Here is a 19,893-nt window from a genome sequence, read left to right as displayed (position 1 = left end):
ATATAATGCAACAAATAGGCACAAGACACTTTTAATATCAGATAGCTCAAATAAGAGAGCAACCCAAAACTAATACGGAAAAAACAAAAAAATAAAATATTAACAAATATTAAAAAATTATAAATATATGAAATATTAATATGAACTAAATTTGCATAAATAAACACCATCACTAAGAATGATAGCTATAAAAAAAGCTTCGCTTTATTTTTATTTCACAATTGGAATATATCTTAAAGTGAAAATATATCTATAAATATATGCTCATTTTGTATAGTCGTTTAACCCTATATTAACTTGTTTTTTTTAAAGTAATTTTTTCAGTTCAAAAATCATGTTTTTAATGTCCACTAATGAATTTTGATCTAATTCGTACCTACATAGAAAGAAAAATGAAATAATTGAGTTATATCAACATACAGATTTTATTTGAATAACAACAGGTTGATTTTTCACGAACATAGGGGAATATAATATTTGAAAATACCTATTCATATTGATTATATAATTTGACTTTTTTAAAAAATAATAATGGGAAATTTTATGCTTGTGAAATAATTGTAGAATCGCCAAAAAGGTTGATGTGTTAATCGAAAATATTTGTTCACACAGTTGCTTTAATAATAAGTTAAAAAATGTGTTTGTTGTGTTCAAAAAATTGAAATGATCTAATGTTTTGAAAATATACAAAATATTTGAAGGAGTAAATTTTAATTGCCTATCCATTATTTTATTCTCTACTATAGTTTTGATTTCATTGAAATAAGGAATCGAACTTTCATTATCCAATATCGTGCAGAAATAAATAAAATTAGACAAATGTTTTTCATTCAAATAATAATTAAAAAATTTATCTTGGGAATTTTGAAATGTTTTTTCAATTTGTTCGTTGGTTATACCAAATTTTTCATTTAAAATTTTAAATTGAGTGTTATATAAATTAAGATCAATTAAATATTTATCTGATAAATAACTAATCTCTTTTGTCTTTTCGCTATATATAAAATTTATATCATTTTTTATGTTCTTTTTATCATTACTTGCATTTTTATAATATTCTTCTATTAATGTTGAATTTTCATTTATAGTATATTCGCTATCATGTATATTTATGTTTTTATAAATGCTCAAATATATTAAACTAATATCTTTTATTGAGTTTATTAAATCATTTTCTTTTATATAATTATCAGTAAATATCTTCGCAAAATATGATAATAAATAAATTGGCATTGTATAAATGTGCTTATTTATCTCTTTCATCATATTTATTTTTAAATCAGCGACTTTATCATTTTCTAATTTTGTTTCATACAACCCTTTAAATATTAAATATATTTGATATGCGTTAAAATTGCTAATATTATACTTTATCTTACCATACAAAAAATTATTAAATAAATTAAATGAATAACTTAATTTTAATTCGCCATCGTTATTATCATCTATGCTGTTCTTAATTCCTGTTTCGTTAGCATGACTACTACTTGTTGTAATTCCATTTTTTCTCCTTCCCTCGGATTTACCTTTTAGACCAAAACTGCGTTCCGTGTGTGGATTATTTTGCTTAGCCATATCTACTGATTTTAAAAATGAATTTGTTATTAAACTAATGTTATCTAGTGAAGTAGAATTTATATTATTCAATAAGTTATTATAAATTATATTCTTCTTCAACATATTATTTTTCATTGAATAAAATAAAATAGATATGTAATCATTATCCAGTAAATAACAATCACTTTCTATTTTTTTATATATATGATTCCATCGTAGATCTATTTTATTTTTAAAAATACAAAGTGTGTAACACAAAATAGATATATGCTTGATATTCAACTTTTCAATATTATCATTCAAATAATTTAATAGTTTATTTACTACACTAATATTTTTTTCTTGGAAAAATATATTTATCCTATTTAGCATACAATAAACTAATAATGTCGAGCATATGCTATCAATTTCACTTAAGTCTAAATCATACCTATTAAACGTTTTTGATATGCTATCAAATAATATATATGCGTTATTTATATATTTTTGAATATTTGAATATTCCAATTTTTTTGTACTATTAGAATTATTGTCTCGAAAAGGGTAAAATGAATTAATTATAGATAGCACACTATTGATATCAATATCATTTCTGTTTAAAATAAGCAAAGAACTGTGTTCGATAATTTTATTATATATTTCTTCATTATAAAAATTGCTATTATTATTCATTGCATATAATATATTTGCACAGCATTTCAAATTTAAAGAATATAAATAAGATGATATATTACCAAGCATTGTAAGAAAAAAATAGTGACTATAATATTCAGATTGTGATGAATATTTAAAAATGTAACTTATCAAATTTCCATTTATTTTATGTGCTATCTTTGTACACCTATTTAATAAGCTACTCCATATATAACTTTCACATATATTTTCTTTTATACATTTATTCATAATTATACATAATGTTATTGGATCCATTTGTTCAATATATAGACTACCACCTAATTTATTATGTAATGATATATTTGGATATCCAAAAAAGTTTAAACTAGTTTTTTCATTAATCATATCTTGATTCCCATTTTCAACAACAAATTGTTTATCTACATGCTTCTGTTTCCAATATTCCCCTTTGATATTGATTTTATGCATATTAAAACTTTCGGCTAATGGCCTTCGCGTTTTATATTTGTCATTTTGTTTGCTCCATTTTCTTTTATTCGGAGGGTTATAATATCGTTTGTTAAAGTAAAGAAAAAAACAGTTAGTGTTTGTTTTCATCTAATTTTGATTTATTGAAATAATACAAAAAAGGTTTATTCATGTAAAAAACAGTTATATTCAATGGCTAAAAATTTTATAATTCTTGTAGCACACAAACAAAAGATAAAGCATATATGAGCCCAATATATATAATCTCACATAGCACATATTTATAAACTAAAAACTATATACCCATGTATATATTTTATACACACGAATGATATCGAATTATATTGTTATGCAACATTATATATGCATATATCTCCTCATTATGCATATTTTTGCAGAACTTTAGATAATAAATTATTTAATCATATTTTCAAGTTTGCAATATTCATTAAAAAGACGAACCTTATATAATTGCATTCATTAAAATGATGTAGTTCTGCATATAATGAATCATCTCAAAAATGTTCTTAAAAAAATGTAGCACAGCTTATATATATTTATATACCACCAATTATATTCTACTATTATTTATTTTTTTTTCATTTAATACATGTACATGTGTAATAAATGATAATTTTAAATATATAGAACTAAAAATGGCATATCCGCACATATAATATATATATCTATATTTATTATGTTTATTGTATATATATAATATCGTTGTTAAAATTAGAAAGCATATTAAGATGTAAATTTGAATTTTCAAAGCATATATAAAAAAAAATTGATGTACAAAAAAACAAAAACTGGAATGACGTTATATATTACATTGTATAATAATTAACACTTGAATTATTAAATGAACATTATATTATTTTTTCCTGCTAATAAAATATTTTACTCCACTATTTCAATAATCTTATAGGGGTGTTAAAAATGTACTTTTTGCAAACCATCATTTTAATGCTAAATATATATATATATATATATATATTTACGCATGTAAATTTTAATTATTTTATTATAACAAATAAAATTAATAGTTGAATAACAATTTAAAAATAATAATAATTTGATTCTTTTTTTTTATTAAATACCGAAAAACCAATTTATATGATACATTTTTTTTCACATAAACCTCTCGAATTTTCAGTGTGTACCCTAACAAATGCTACTCTCTATATTCACGTTACATTAAATTTTTTGGCCATTAAAATAATTTTCATTGACTACATATAATTTCATTCGATAATTATATTATTCCTTACCATTTCATTATCCATTGAATAAATGAAATGATCTATACAGGTCGTATTATACTTAAGGATATATGCATAAATAGTTTTATATTTTTGTCCTTTTTTTCAATTATAATATTCTTCTCACTATTCCTTATTATATCACTCTTTTATTAATTATATTTATTCAAATAATTGTTACTCAAATGATAAGGACAATAAAAAATATATAAAACAACTTAAATTCTCAACATACATTACACACATAAAAAAGAATGGTAAAAATATTGCACACAATGTAGCAATCCAATTAATGGCTTTTAGAAATGTTTTTTTAATACATAGGTTTGGTTTAAATATTAATAGGTTTAATAATTTAAATGGTGAGCTTTTATTATTTCACAGATATTTCTATATTTGTTTTTTGTATCATATTCTAATGTACCTTAATTTGTAAAAATATAAAAAATGTTTATAAACATAAAATGGAAATATTTTGAAAAAATTAAATAATTAGAAAACAACTATACTTAATATCATAACAGGCAGAAACAGACGAAAATGCCTTTAAACGAATGCATATTTTATTTTTAAAATAAAGAGTGATGTGTTTCCATATATGTATCAAAAAGTCTGAGAGAAAATAATATCCTAAATAAAATATGCGCACACAATTTTTACGACTTATTAAAATGGACCTATTGTTTTTAAAATCTATATAACCTTATAAATAAATCATTTCTATGTATATAAATTCCTGGGTATCAAATGTATAAGCAGTGATATGTGTTATAATATTTTATTCATAAATATTGTTGTGGAGCATGTATTAAATAAATACAAAAAGTGTTACAAATCATTGTATGGAAGTAATACTCCTTTTAAACTAATCATAGAAATATACAAAATACATAGATATGTACTTACATATGTACATATAGGTAGAGTGCCATATGCAGGTCATAATGCTTTTTCGCGTGGATGCAGTTTATGTACAATTAATTGTGACTATTTATCAAATATATTTAATGATATAATTTTAAGCAGAAAAGAAATATATAATGTTATATATATATAATAATGTACATAAAAAAATCGATAATAAAGATAAAATATACAAATACGAATTAACACATAATAACGTGATGTAGCAATAAGTAAAAGATAATAAGAAACTATAATTTTTATATTTATTTTTTTTCACCATAATAATATTTTGCATTTATGCATATATGGCATACTTTTTACATGTGTATAATAAATATTCGTTTATTCTTATAACTATATTATTATATTGTATATATATTATTACGTACATATTTTTTATGTCGTGCCTACAAATTATTTTGCATTATATGAATATACACATGTAATTAGTATAATTTCAATTCTTTACATTCATTGAGTTAATTTAAAATTTAACATTACATGAAAAACGTTCTTTAAAAATACATAAAAATGCACACTTTTTCATTTTTATATTATTATTTTTTTTGCTCAAATCTTTTTGGAGAACATTTATTATCGCACTTTAGTATAATAATATTTTATAAGAAAAAATATATATATATTAAAAAAGCAAAAGAATAATATTGTGCTTATATATAGTACACGTATATTTTGTTATCAAAATAGAAGATCAGTATAAGCCCATGCTTTCCTATATTGGAACTGTTCTTTTATATGAAAAAAATAAGGATTAAATAATATAATTTCGTAATATACATATATAAATGCTTATACAAATTAAAAGATAAAATTCAAAAAAAATATTATATATATATATATATCAAATTAGCAAATAAAAAAAAAAAATATAATAAAATAAATAAAGAAAGTTATTAAGAAATAAACTAAAAAGATATAATTAAAACAGCACAAATATATAAGTATATATTTTTTACATAAATAGCAAAATAAAAATATATGAAAAAAACATTCTTATATACATATGTAAATTTATAATTAAACATATTTTCGTTTCCCTATTCTATTATTATTTTACAAATAGGCTTATATGTATCTGAATTTGTATGTATATATATATATATATATATTTATTTATTTGTATACATGCGTGCATTTATATATTCATCAAATCAATTTACGATTTTAAAACAAAGATTTGTCCATCTTAGTTTAATTCGTTTTTTCACCAAAGTTGCAACTATTGAAAGCATCTTTGGGAATACACTTAATGTTCTTATAAAGTAATAGAACATAAATATTTATATTTTTTGACCCTCACTTTTCAATAGTATTAATAAAATGAATAATAATACACAACAACAACAACAACAACAGCAGCAACAACAGCAACAATATAATAATGAAAATAATGAAACGTCATATGGAGAAGCAAGAGTAAATGAGCAACCGCAATATATCTATCAAATGAATAATCCATATAATCCTGCCCCTTCAATACCTGTAAAGTTATTCGTTAGTTCTATCCCCAAAAATTTAACAGAAGATGATATAAAATTAATTTTTGAAGAATATGGAGCAACAAAAGATGTTGTTTTTATCAAAGATAAAAAGCCAAATGCAAATAGAGCAAATGTGTTTGTTCGAATGGAATCAATATATTATGCTCAAAAGGCTATAGAAGATTTACATGGAAAAAAAATAATATGCGAAACATTAGGCCCATTAATAGTTAAGTTTGCTATAGGCGAATTAGAAAAATATGGTATTAATATGAATAATGCTAATGAAAATGAAGCAAAATTATTTGTAGGCTCATTACCTAAAGATATAACAGATGATCAAATAAGAAACATATTTAACCGATATGGTAATGTTAAAGAAGTATATATTATGAAAAATAGTAACGGGGTAAGTAAAAGGTGTGCTTTTGTTAATTATGATTATAAAGAGCAAGGAATTTTTGCTGTACAAAATTTAAACGGAAAAATAGCTATTGAAAATGCAGAGAAACCGATAGAAGTTAGATTCGCGCAATCAAAAAATCAGTTACAAGAAAGGCAATTACTAAATAGGGCTTTAATGAATCCTTTACAGATGAACAATAATAATATAGACAATAATAATAACAATGGAAATGGTATTAATAATAATAGCAATGGCAACAGTAACAAAGGCAATAATAATCCATATATGAAATCACAACATTTTAAAAATATGAATATAAATTCATTTAATAGATATCCAATGCATATGAATTATAATTTGCAAAATAATTCAAACCAACAAAGAAATAATAATAATTCTATACGATCACCATGGAAACAATATTTTTCAAAAGAAGACGGAAGACCATATTATCATAATGAATTAACGGGTCAAACACAATGGCATAAACCTAGAAAAATGGATCAAGATTTTATTAATCCATTAAATATGAATGAAGTTTCAGGTCCTGTAGGGGCAAATATTTTTATTTTTCATATACCAAATGAGTGGATTCAAAATGATTTATTAGCTGCATTTTCACCTTTTGGTAATATTATTTCTGCATATATTGCTACTGAAAAAGATACAGGAAGAAATAGGGGATTCGCTTTTGTTTCATATGACAATGTAGATAGTGCAATTAATGCTGTAAAATATATGAATGGATTTTTAGCACATAAAAAGAAATTAAAAGTTACAATAAAAAAGGGAGAAGAACAATATGTACAAGCATTGATAAATCAAAGAAATCAACTAAACAATACGGATAATAGAAGAAATTTTATTACAACACCTCAGAATGCCTAACTTAGGATATATTTGAAATTTGAATATATATTGTGGGGTTTTATGTATCTACGAGTTTAATCATATGCATTTTTGTATACGTGCATAATTCATTTACATATGCATGCACCAATTATATAACCTCAAATCGATTGTGTATATGGGAAATAAATGATATATACCCACATAAATAAAAAAGCTTGTGGTCAAAAATAAATTAATAAATATACATGTATCTATACCAAGGGGTACAGACAATTTACCGCAAGAATCCAAATTCAAGATCTATTATTTTTTCAAAAAAAAAAAAAAAACTAGTATAAATTTAAACAAAGATATATGCAAATTTATGTATAGTTTCATATTTGTTTTAAACCAGGAATGTTTTGTAGTTTGTTTAATTAATATATATACATGATTTTATGTAAATTTTAAATTTCGTAATACACATAATTTTTTGGGTGATTTTATGTATATATAGGAATACAAATATGAATGTAATACATGACCAATATTCGTGATGTATTTATACATATAATTTTACTTATATCAAAAAATATACAAATTAAAAGTATGTTTGAGTTAAAAAAAGAATAAAAGAAAAAGACCTTTGCAATTTTAATTTGTTAACATGCTTAAATGGCATTTGTATTTTTTACATGAAGTTGTAGTTTTTTTTAATTCACTAATTTATAATTGTTTGTAAAATACATATTATTAATTCGTGCTTTAATCTAAAATGCATATACATATGTGAATTATTATACATGCTACTAGTTTATATATTATCCAGCAATTTTTCGTTCATTTTTAAGTACCTCTTTCTCAGTATAATTATATATATATTTAATTTATTTATATATGCACATATATCTTGCACACACAGAGGTGTATATATATAATTTAATGTTTATTCTACTCGTTTACATTGCACATATGTACATTTTTTAGTACACTTAACAAAATGCATACATATATGTAATTGTAGAGCATAATTTTTTTTTAATTATTATTGCTATACAAACTACATTACATAATATATACATACACATATATTTTAATAGTTTATAAATATATCATTTAAAAGACTTGAACTTAATTATACACATTATATATCAATATTTCGATAATTAAATTTATTTTCGTAGATCTATATACATTATCATTTTTTCCCCTCTAACACTTTTTATATTGATCTTTTATTATTATTTATTAACTATCACATGAAAAAGACGGTCGTTATTTTAAAATTTTAAGATATATAATGTTTAGAAATAAAGGAACAATTAGGTATGGACGCATATGGTCTATTTTGAACAACGAATAAATATATTTTATTTATTGCGAAATGGAAACTACAATATGTTAATAATTATTTAGTATATTAATTTAAACACTACAAAAGATACACTATTAACTAATAATAATACGAATGTATTTTTAATTTAACATAGTTTTATGCGTCGATTGCTTTCCATAGCATTTTATCAACACATGCCTATAAATTTATTGCGCAATATATACTATATTTGCCTTTTTATCATTCTATATAGTCAAAAATACATTTAAACAACTATTTTAGGAATGTATTTGAAAAAATATGTCATTTTCATTACAATTTTGGGAAATGTTTTAACGGATTGATCGGCATTTACATATTTTGATAGTTAAATAATTTCGTATTAATCATGAAGTATATTTTATTCAGCTTATTGTATGTACTTTCAATTAAATTTAAATTGCTTAAAATATGCATAGCACACATATAATTGAATAATCCATATTAAGAATTTGTTATTTCACTAAAAGTTAAAAGGTATAGGCAAATTATAAGCAATATAAATATGGGAATGCATATATTTGTATTCTTTTGGGTTTGGATATTTATTAACTGATACAAATATATTAGATTCCTTGATAAATTTAATTGTGCATTTTTTACATATATTTAATTAAAGTATGCTATTTTTTATGAATGGGTAAACAATTTTCTTATTTTTCGAAAAAACATATTTTATTGTAAAAGTATATTTTTATATGCATATTATGTTTTTTTTTATTATTTATTTTATGTATTTATTTGATGTTTTAAAATGAAAAAAATACATTTGATATTATAGCCATAAATAATATTATTATACGTATTTAATACTTTAAAGATACGAAGAAATTATAAATGCATATGCATATATTATTTTGGATTTCATAATTATTATATAGTTCTTAATAATATAATATTATAATATATATACTATATATATATTATATATATGCATAAATGATATAATCGTTTTTGTGCATACTATACTGAATTTTTTTCAAATTTCAAAACTTTTATTATTATTATTTCATTTAAAGGGAACATAAACATATAATAAATAATAATTTTTTTTGATAGGCCCATCAACAAAAAAATGTTATAAGGGATTTGTTTTATTTATATATAATTTTATGAAAAAATTATTCATGGTTATCTAAATAATATAACCATTAACTTATTAATGAGTTATATAACTAAATATTATTTTTCTTAATTAGTAAGGTATTATAAGCGCAAAGAAAATATTTTTTATATGGTTTTATTTAATATTAAAATATTATTTTAGAATTTTTTTTATGTTTCATTTTGTTTAATTTTTTATGTTTTATATCATTTATTATTTATTTTTAGTACGCAAATCTTTAAAAATGTAAACTATTCTGAATGTGAACATTCAAATAAGAATATTTTTACATTCATTTTTAAGTGAAAAAAATACAAACTTCGAATTTAAAAAATAATTATGAATTTTTTGAATATATTTCCAAAATTTGTTGAAGCTTAAGTAATAATCCGTATTACTTGTGCACATATATATGAATATGCATACTCATAATTTTATTCATAATATTTGCTTCAATTATATACAACTTAATATATATGTGTCAAAAAAATAAATTCCAGTTATGTAAAGGAATGCATTATAATAATAAAATGGTTAGTGAAAACATATAATCGAAGGAGCAATGGGAGAACATAATGCAATTGATAAACAGAATAATGGTTGCCCCAATGTATCATCAAACGATAATAAAGAAAATAATAAAAAGAAGGATATGATCGAATTTAGTAAACAAGGCGACAAACAAAATGGCATTAAAGCAAAAAACGAGGTAGAAAATAAAAATACTGAAGTTGAAAGTATTGAAAACTTAAAACAAAACATAATCACCAATGATAAACTTAATAATAATGAAAAGGACGTTAGCGATGAAACTAATGGAAATGATAGCAATAATAATAGCAAACTTGAACAAAGGAATGATCAGAAAAATGAATGTAAAAAGCGAAAAGAAAATAAATATATTAAATATATAAAAGAAATGCGAAATGTACGATTTTATGGAAATGGCAAGCCAAAAGGGCAAGATGCACCACCTCATGGAAATAAGCATAAATTAGTGAATAACACTGAAGAGATTGTCGAAGAACCAGAGTCGAAACTCGAAACATTTCGAATAAGATCTTATTGGACTTTAATACTAGTTTTTGGTGGTTTGCTTTCAATATCATTGGGCCATATATACTTATCACTTCTTGTTTTAATAGCAATCACTTTAGTATATAAAGAAATAATATATTCAAAAAGTATAGAAAATAAAGATAAAAAATTACCCCAATTATTTTTCATAAGATGGTATTGGTTTTTTTTAACAATATTAACATTCGGAATACCCTGGATAATACCAAAATTTAAACATCAGTTTCGAATATATAAATATTTATTAAAATACCATCCAATCAATATGTTTATATTAGCCTTTATTGGATTTATTTGGTTTGTTTTATCTTTAAGAAAATTTTCATTAAAATATCAGTTTTCACAAATAGGTATGATATTTGTAACATCCTTATTTGTAGTTGCACAATCATTAATGCATATTGCAAATATTTATTCAGGATTAATTTGGTTTTTCATACCTGTTAGTTCAGTTGTTATAAATGATATATTTGCTTATATATTTGGTATATTATTTGGAAGAACAAAATTAATAAAACTTTCGCCTAAGAAAACAGTTGAAGGTTTTGTAGGATCGTCTATTATAACAATTTTATGGGGTGTGGGAATGTCCTATTTGTTACAAAATTATAAATTTTTTATTTGTTCTCAAAATTCAATCTCTTTTATACCATTTTATTCGTTATTTAAATCGGATTGCCATCCTAATTCGATTTTTGAGCAAAAAATATACTATTTATCAGATGAATTAACAACATATTTACCCATTAATAAAATCTATTATACCGAGATGGTTATACATGGATTAATATTAAGTTTCTTTGCAGCATTTCTAGCACCATTTGGTGGTTTTTTTGCATCTGGTTTTAAACGAGCATTAAAAATCAAAGATTTTGGAGATGTCATCCCAGGGCATGGAGGTTTTACAGACAGAGCTGATTGCCAAGTTTTTATGGGCATGTTTACGTATATATATATGAAAACATTTGTTAAAGCAAAAGACAAACATCATTACTCATATGATAAGCTTATTGATTCAATCCATAAACTTGATCAGAGAGACGTTATGGACCTTTATAACCATTTGAAAAATATGATTGATAGTAAAAAAAATAAAAAAACTGACAAAAACAATTATCAACCAGAAAATTCTATCACATGTGAAAAAATACCATCTCGTGATAATAAAGAATGAATTGTTAAAACAGTACAAATGAGCAATTTTATACATTTTTAGATTATTATTTGTTAATGTTTTTTTTAAATAAGTAAATATAAATTATTTGAACTAATATTATGCTTAGATAGGCAAAAGTTGTACAGCAAAATATAATAATAACAATACTTCCAGAGTTATGTATTATTGAAATTATTATTTGTTTTTTTTTCCATAGCTTTGCATTTTTAGTATTTTATCATTATATTTTTATTTTCTTCTTATTAAAATAGGTTGTTAATAAAACTCTTATTTATAGATGTTTTTTACATCCATACACTTTATATTTTTGTTATAGTTTAATTTTTTCATTTTACTTTTATGTTATATACATTTTATTTATGTTTTGATTTTTAAGTAAACTTATAACTATTTGTATCATTTTTTTCTTTTCATTATATTTTTTATAATCATTTAAAACTAAAAAGTAATATTTAAATATTCAATGTTTGAAATCTATTAACATATTATTAAAATAAAAAATTATGCATATAAGGATTAGAAATAATAAACCATTTTAGACATAAAATTACTCTTTCTCATAATTTAACAAAAATATGAACTACTTATGTGTTTAAGTATTCCATGTTATATACATTTTTATTACATATATGGAAATGACGATCATATTATTTTATTTTATTTTTTTAAATGTATAAGTTAGGGGTTATTCTGTTTATGTATATGAGCATGTATGAGGTATATCTGCATGGAAATATATAGAATATAGACACAGAAATGTGTATTTGGGTACATAAAAAATATGGATAGGAGCATAAAAATAAGTAAATGATAAATAACGGAAATAATAAAGAAGAGAAAGTTTAGTGGTCTCATGACCAATTTGCACATGCTTATATATTAATCCTAAATATTAGTAAATTCATAAAAAATTATTAGTTTAAGCACTAAAAAAATAAGCACTTATAGACTAATAAATATATGCGCATGTATGCTTATAAAAAAAATGTAGATAAACAAATAGTTTGAAAAGAGTTACATTAATTAAAAACTAAAAATTGAACGATGCAAAAAAATTAAGGATAATATAAATCTAAGTGCAAATATATAGAACATAAATGCGCTTTCTAGCAGTATAATATATTAAGTGAAAACGCATAATTTGTGACTTAAAAAAAGTATAACTCTTTTAGGACAATTTTAAATTATTTAAAAATATCTTTTAACTCATTCAAATAATTTATAATTGTACTTTTATAAATAAAACTTATTTTCATTTTATTGTATAAATTATCCAATCTATCTAAACACCGGCGTGTTAATATTATATCAACATTATCATTAGATATTTTTTGCCCCCTTTGAGAATAGCGAGCTACATTAACCATAACTATACCCCACAAACCTCGTAAATTATTACTTTGCAATTTAATTGCTAAACAAAAATATTTACTACTCATCTCAAACTGATTAATTGTATAATGTATTTCCGCACATGTTAATATATAATATAAATTGGTAGGCTTATGTAATAATATTTCTTCAAAGCAATATATGGAATAGTTGTATAAACATTCAGATAAATAAATTTCTCCTAATTCATGCCATGATTCTATATCCACTGGAAATTCTTTTAAATTGTCATTTAATAATTGTATAATTTTATTTTTATCTTTTTCTTCTGATTTTTTTAGACTTATAATTCTTGCTCTTATTGTAACATCACATGGAAATTTGTTTAAATAGTGCTTATATATGTCTAGGGCCTCTTTTTTTTTATCTTTTACTTCACAAATCATTCCTTTAAGCATATTTAATTTTTTACCATTTAGCATACTAAACTTCTCCTTTAGTTTATTATAATAAATATCTATATATTCACATAGATTTAATTCCATTGACGCCTTTAAAATATTTTCATATAATGCCCATTTAAATAGTTCATCCATTCTTTTCTTTTCTTTTTTTAGTTTCATCCCAAAATAAACTATTAATTCCTGTATATTATGTTCCAAGGAATGCTCATATTGTTTCTCCAACGTCGCAATGTCATTCCCTTTGTATATTCCAACCTTATTTCTTTCCCCCATTTTTATTACTCGCTTAAAATATAAAAAATATATTAAAAAGTTATTCTTAAAAAAGTATGTATATTATATATATTATTTCCCTTTGTAAAGGTAGCTTATTATTTTTATTCCTTTAGCCAACGTATGAATGTAAAAGGAATAATTTCGTCTTGGCTTTAAATATATATGTATATATATTTATAAATTTTCATGGTAATATATATTATATAATGGATTAATATGATATTTAACAATTTTTTTTGAGTATTTCATCATTCTTTATCATATTAACATAATTACTTATTTTTTATATAAATAACTTGGTTTCCTTTTTCTTTCTTCTTTTTTACATATCTTATAAATAAGTATATTTTCTTCTTAAATTTTATACTGCTAATTACTGTTCATTTTCCTACCTATTGTTTTCATTAATACATGGATAATTAATTTCTTATCTTTTAATATGTAATAAATGATTGAAGATTGTTTTGATATTATTTGAACATTATATAATATTTTTTTCTTCACTTTGTTTTTATTTACTTATTTTTATTTATTACAGTAAATATATAATCTATAGAGGTCGATTAATTCCACCCCGTGTATAATGTGATTTATTATTGAGGATACCTTTTTTCCCTTCTAAAACGAATATATGAACTTTTCTTTTTTATATTTGTATTTTTTCTATAGTTCACAATGCTTATATCACATATGTTGCAAAATCAATAATTTTTACTTTAGTATCATTTTATACATATATATAATTTTCCACAATATATAGTTTTAAATAGTAGTTTTGCGCCAGATATATATGCAATATTTTGTCAACAAAACAGTATTGAAATGTAAAGGGATACAATAATATAGGAATGTTTTATTTACTTAATTATTATTACATTGTATTTTTTTAATATATAATTTAATATTTTAAAATAAAAATATATAATGAGAGTTCCCAGGGTTAAACAATACGTATTATGCTCATAAAAAATAAGTAAAAATCGTAAATATATACATATTTTGGTAATATTAGTATTTTAAATATAGTTTTGGGTTTATTACTATATTATATATTCCTAGTAAACAAATACACATTTAAATTTTATGCTATGTAGCTTTTTTGTAAAATAGCCAATTTATTTCCAGAAGAAATGTTAAAAAATGGGTAACTAAGTATGAAAACTACCTTATAAAAAAATAGACAAATGAAAGGCCTTAAAAACGGAATGGTCTATAAAAATTAATAATAATACCCTTTTTGTTATTTCTTAAGGAACTATTTATTCCATCAAGTGATATATATTGTGTTAATTTTTTACATTCTATATATTTCTTTTAAAAAAATAATGCAATTGCAAAAACATAATATATTGTTTAAATTATTTGAAAGGATTATATATGCTTTATTATTCATTAAGCACATGGGGAAATTGTATTATGATCGCCTTTATCACTTATTTTAATATCATTTCCTACATTTTTAATATATTGAAAATAATAAATTGAATAGTTAATATTTCTATATTTTATAATTCGTCATAAAGTGCTTAAAAATATCGAAAATGCATTTTCTTATTATATGAAAAGCACAAAACAAAATAATTCCTTCAAATTTCCAACATTTATAAATTAAGTGTGTATATACAATATAATATATGTAATAATATTACCCATTACAAAATGGAAAAAATATATGTTTTCTTTAAAATTATAATCAAAGAATCGAAACAAATGTTTTATTAAATAAAGATCTAAACAACTAATAATTTTTCTGACAATACATATATATCACTAAATAAAATTATCAATACATATGTGTCTGTCAATGACTTTACTTATATATGTGACTATAAGACGATAAATATATTAAATTTTTTATATTAAACAATAATAATAAAATTATGCAATGCTTTCCTCAAATGAAATATTGAATGAATATGTTACATGCTCAAAGGGAATTACATATGCAGTTTATTCTAACAATTTAATTCGAAAAGATAAAACATTAAATAATGAAACCGCATTAAATGAAAATAATAACCAGGCCAATAATCAAAAGACTATTGTACTCCTTTTACATGGATTAAATGGAGGAACGCATCAATTTGCAAATATATTCAAAACATTAATTAATCTTGACTATCAATTTATATCCATAGGTTAAATATTATAAACCTTTTGAGCAGATACACGTGAAAAAAAACATATATATCCATGTATATATTCACACTCTTTTTTGTCTTTTTCTCCTTAACTTACTATATAGACTTTTACGGCCATGGGAATAGCAACTTGTTTGTGAACCAAAACAAATACACTGAAAAGCTATACACGGAACAAATTTACGATGTTTTAAAAGCAAAAAGCCTCTTAAACGAAAATTTTATAGTTATTGGGTTTTCTATGGGATGTATTATAGCTAGTAAATATTTTTAAAATATAAATGAGAGCTATATATTGGTTGTGTATATACGAATTTATCCTATATTATTATTTTGTTCATTTCATTTTATTTCAATTTTCATTAGCACATTTGTCTAAGGATAATAAAATAAGCATAGGCAAGTTTTGCCTTATTAGTGCTGCTGGGATGGCTAAACCGAGATATCGATTTTTGGTGTAATCATATTTTTTTTTCATGCTATTTGTATTTATGTTCTTTAAACATACAATTAAAAAAAGAAAAACAGACAAAAAATCACTACATATATTAATTTTTCTCATTTTCAGTTTTTTATTAAAATATAATATACGACTTTGTCTAAAATTAGCAAAACGCTATAGTCGCTCGGTCGTTTCTGAGGAAATAGTTAAAGTTATTAGAAATTACTTTTTTATAATATATAGAAAAAATTCCATTAATTTTTAATATATATAATTTTTTAATTCATTAATTTTAAATATATATGCTAGAAAGAGTATTACAATTTCGAGGACAATTTCGAAGAAGCCAAAAAACGTTATGAAATCCTTAAACAGAATGTAACAAATTTTATTATTTTTTTTTGGGGGCAAATTTTTTTTTATTATATTATCACTTATCAACATATATATATATGTGTGTATTTTTTCTTTTTTTTAATATAGCACGAAAAATTCATGGAGACGTTTTTAAAGGTATTGATAGGAATTAAATTACAAAATTCCAAGAAGTATTATTTTTCGTTGTTCAAAACAAATGCAGATGTCCTTTTCATATATGGGTAAACTCACATACATATATTTTTATATATCTTCAAAAGTTTTAAATATTATATATTAACTTGATAAGTAGAATTCCCCATACACCAATTTTATATGCTTTTGTGAGAAATATATTCTTTCATACTCAGTTATTTATAGTATTGAATAATTTTTATTTATATTTTGTATTATACCTTTTCACAAATGTATATACAATTTGTTTTATACATTCATACGCACACATACATGTGAATTTGCAGAAAAAATGATTCCTTAACATCCTATATATATACCCAGAAATTTTTAGAACAAAAAAAAGAATATTCAAAAAATGTGAAAATGATAATTATACCAGAATGTTGTCATCTTGTTATACATGAAAAGTCCCATGAAGTGGATCACCATCTTATTTATTTTTTGAAATAAATTCAAAAAATTAATTAACCTATATATACATTCACAACACAATCGATTTATAAAAATGTTCTTACATTCATTCTCAATAAAATTATTAATATTCCTTTCCATAAAAAGTTAAAGAATTAATTTAATTCAAAATTTTGTGGCGTAACGGCATATAAAGATCAAATATATTGTATGATAACAAATTTTTTATTTTAATTTATTATATTTTTTCACCTTTATATTTAAATTTATTTTACAATAATTATGTTATATACAACATAAAAACGGATTTATATATTGTAAATATATGCCTCTATACCATCACAAATATAAATAATTAAAATATTTTTCACAACATATATTTCCTCATTATATTTGAATAAAAAATAAAACAATAGAGTATACCTATTTTCTCACAAAAAAATATTTTTTTGAAACTATTAATTAGTAAATTATGTGGAAAAAAAAACACCATAGTAGAAAGGTTTCATAGGCAACTTAATAAAAATACATAATAATATATGTATAGAATATTTATACACTTATAAAAATCATACATTACAAGGGTATATAAGCATAACTACAAATAATATTCGAAAATTCCTATATGTAAAATGGGCATAACGCTATGATTGTAAATATACCCAATTATTATATTTTTGTGCTTATTTTATTTCTTACGAAATTATTAATTGTTCACATCTCTATATTTTTTAAATAACCCTCGGTTAAATATAATTAGTATTTTTAGCAATATTTATTCGACCACTTACATATAAAAAAAATAATAAATAAAGCAATAGTAATATGAATATTTTCCCATTTATATTTTATATTGGATAATACAAATAAGTAATATTTTCGTACTTGTATTTAAGAAGTTTTATATAATTTAGTGAGGCAGCAAACCTAAAAACATTATTAAATTTTTCAACAATATATTATAAGTTTATTATTTATTTATCTTATTTATGAATACATTTTTAATTTGTGAATTAAAACGACATCAAAATCACATAATTAATTTGCATACTGAAAGGAAACTAATGTTTTCATTTTAATTTGCAAACAAATTAAAAAATATAAAAAAGTAATGTGAAAAGTTTATAATATTTTAAAAATTATATTTGATAAAATCATTAAATTATACCATATATTTATTATTACATGGATATATTTAATGTAGTGTTATTGTACCTTTTTTTAATTAAAACATTCTATATGCATACTCGATATATATTAATTATTGGTATTTAATTCCTTTGCAGGATATTATACAACTATGTAAATACAAAATATATTATTTTTTAATATACCATATTCCTGCATTTAATTAATTTTCGTTTTGCTTTTTTATAATTTATCGTAATTTTGTTAATTGTATGCCAGTTATACTATATTAATATTTTAATTAATTAATGAATTAATCCTCACCATTTCGTAACACAAGAAATATATATATTCTATATGCGTGTTTATGTATAAATCGTTTGTTATTCTGAGTTAGAATTGTGCCGATGCCAATTACTATATTATTTTGTTTTAATTTTATGCATATATTTACGTGCTTATAAAAAAGACACACACTCAATTAAGCATAAATTAGTATATATTTTTTAAACACCATTTTGCAAAATAAATATACTTACACATTATAAGCTTAAATATAACTATAATAGAATTATTTTTAAATAAAAAAAAAGAAAAAGAAGAAATCAGGCAGAATCCACGAATAAAACAAGCAATGCTTGTATTAAAATTTAAGATAGAAGAGTGGGAACTTTTAAGAAAAAAAATGCATTATCCAATATGAGAGTTTGTTTTTATCACTAAAAAGTGTGCGTATATATATTTTATTTCAAAATTTTTCAAGAATGTAAAATAAAACAAATATATATATGTATATAAAATAAAGCTGTAATGTATATATTTAATATTTTTTATGAAGACAA

At 21.8% G+C, this 19,893-nt stretch overlaps 5 protein-coding genes across 5 annotated transcripts; 3 read left to right on the top strand and 2 right to left on the bottom strand.

Annotated features, from left to right (window-relative positions):
• Positions 1-306: 306 nt before the first annotated feature.
• Positions 307-2,790, bottom strand: PVVCY_1003820 (conserved Plasmodium protein, unknown function; the record flags this gene model as incomplete). The annotated part of the gene is made up of 2 exons (XM_008625827.1): positions 307-376; positions 488-2,790. 2 exons carry the CDS (start codon positions 2,788-2,790, stop codon positions 307-309), a joined length of 2,373 nt encoding a protein of 790 aa, XP_008624049.1.
• Positions 2,791-6,170: 3,380 nt separating this feature from the next.
• On the top strand, positions 6,171-7,625 carry PVVCY_1003810 (CUGBP Elav-like family member 2, putative; the record flags this gene model as incomplete). The annotated part of the gene is made up of 1 exon (XM_008625826.1): positions 6,171-7,625. One exon carries the CDS (start codon positions 6,171-6,173, stop codon positions 7,623-7,625), a length of 1,455 nt encoding a protein of 484 aa, XP_008624048.1.
• A 2,985-nt stretch (positions 7,626-10,610) lies between these two features.
• Positions 10,611-12,299, top strand: PVVCY_1003800 (cytidine diphosphate-diacylglycerol synthase, putative; the record flags this gene model as incomplete). The annotated part of the gene is made up of 1 exon (XM_008625825.1): positions 10,611-12,299. One exon carries the CDS (start codon positions 10,611-10,613, stop codon positions 12,297-12,299), a length of 1,689 nt encoding a protein of 562 aa, XP_008624047.1.
• Positions 12,300-13,486: 1,187 nt separating this feature from the next.
• Positions 13,487-14,371, bottom strand: PVVCY_1003790 (ER membrane protein complex subunit 2, putative; the record flags this gene model as incomplete). Its single annotated transcript, XM_008625824.1, has 1 exon — positions 13,487-14,371. One exon carries the CDS (start codon positions 14,369-14,371, stop codon positions 13,487-13,489), a length of 885 nt encoding a protein of 294 aa, XP_008624046.1.
• A 1,888-nt stretch (positions 14,372-16,259) lies between these two features.
• Positions 16,260-17,962, top strand: PVVCY_1003780 (alpha/beta hydrolase, putative; the record flags this gene model as incomplete). Its single annotated transcript, XM_037634476.1, has 6 exons — positions 16,260-16,512; positions 16,620-16,775; positions 16,882-16,972; positions 17,084-17,168; positions 17,441-17,556; positions 17,797-17,962. 6 exons carry the CDS (start codon positions 16,260-16,262, stop codon positions 17,960-17,962), a joined length of 867 nt encoding a protein of 288 aa, XP_037490571.1.
• Positions 17,963-19,893: the final 1,931 nt, after the last annotated feature.

The sequence above is a fragment of the Plasmodium vinckei genome, assembly GCF_900681995.1.
Source record: "Plasmodium vinckei vinckei genome assembly, chromosome: PVVCY_10".
NCBI lineage: Eukaryota > Apicomplexa > Aconoidasida > Haemosporida > Plasmodiidae > Plasmodium > Plasmodium vinckei.
This window is presented reverse-complemented; position numbering and strand designations above follow the sequence as displayed.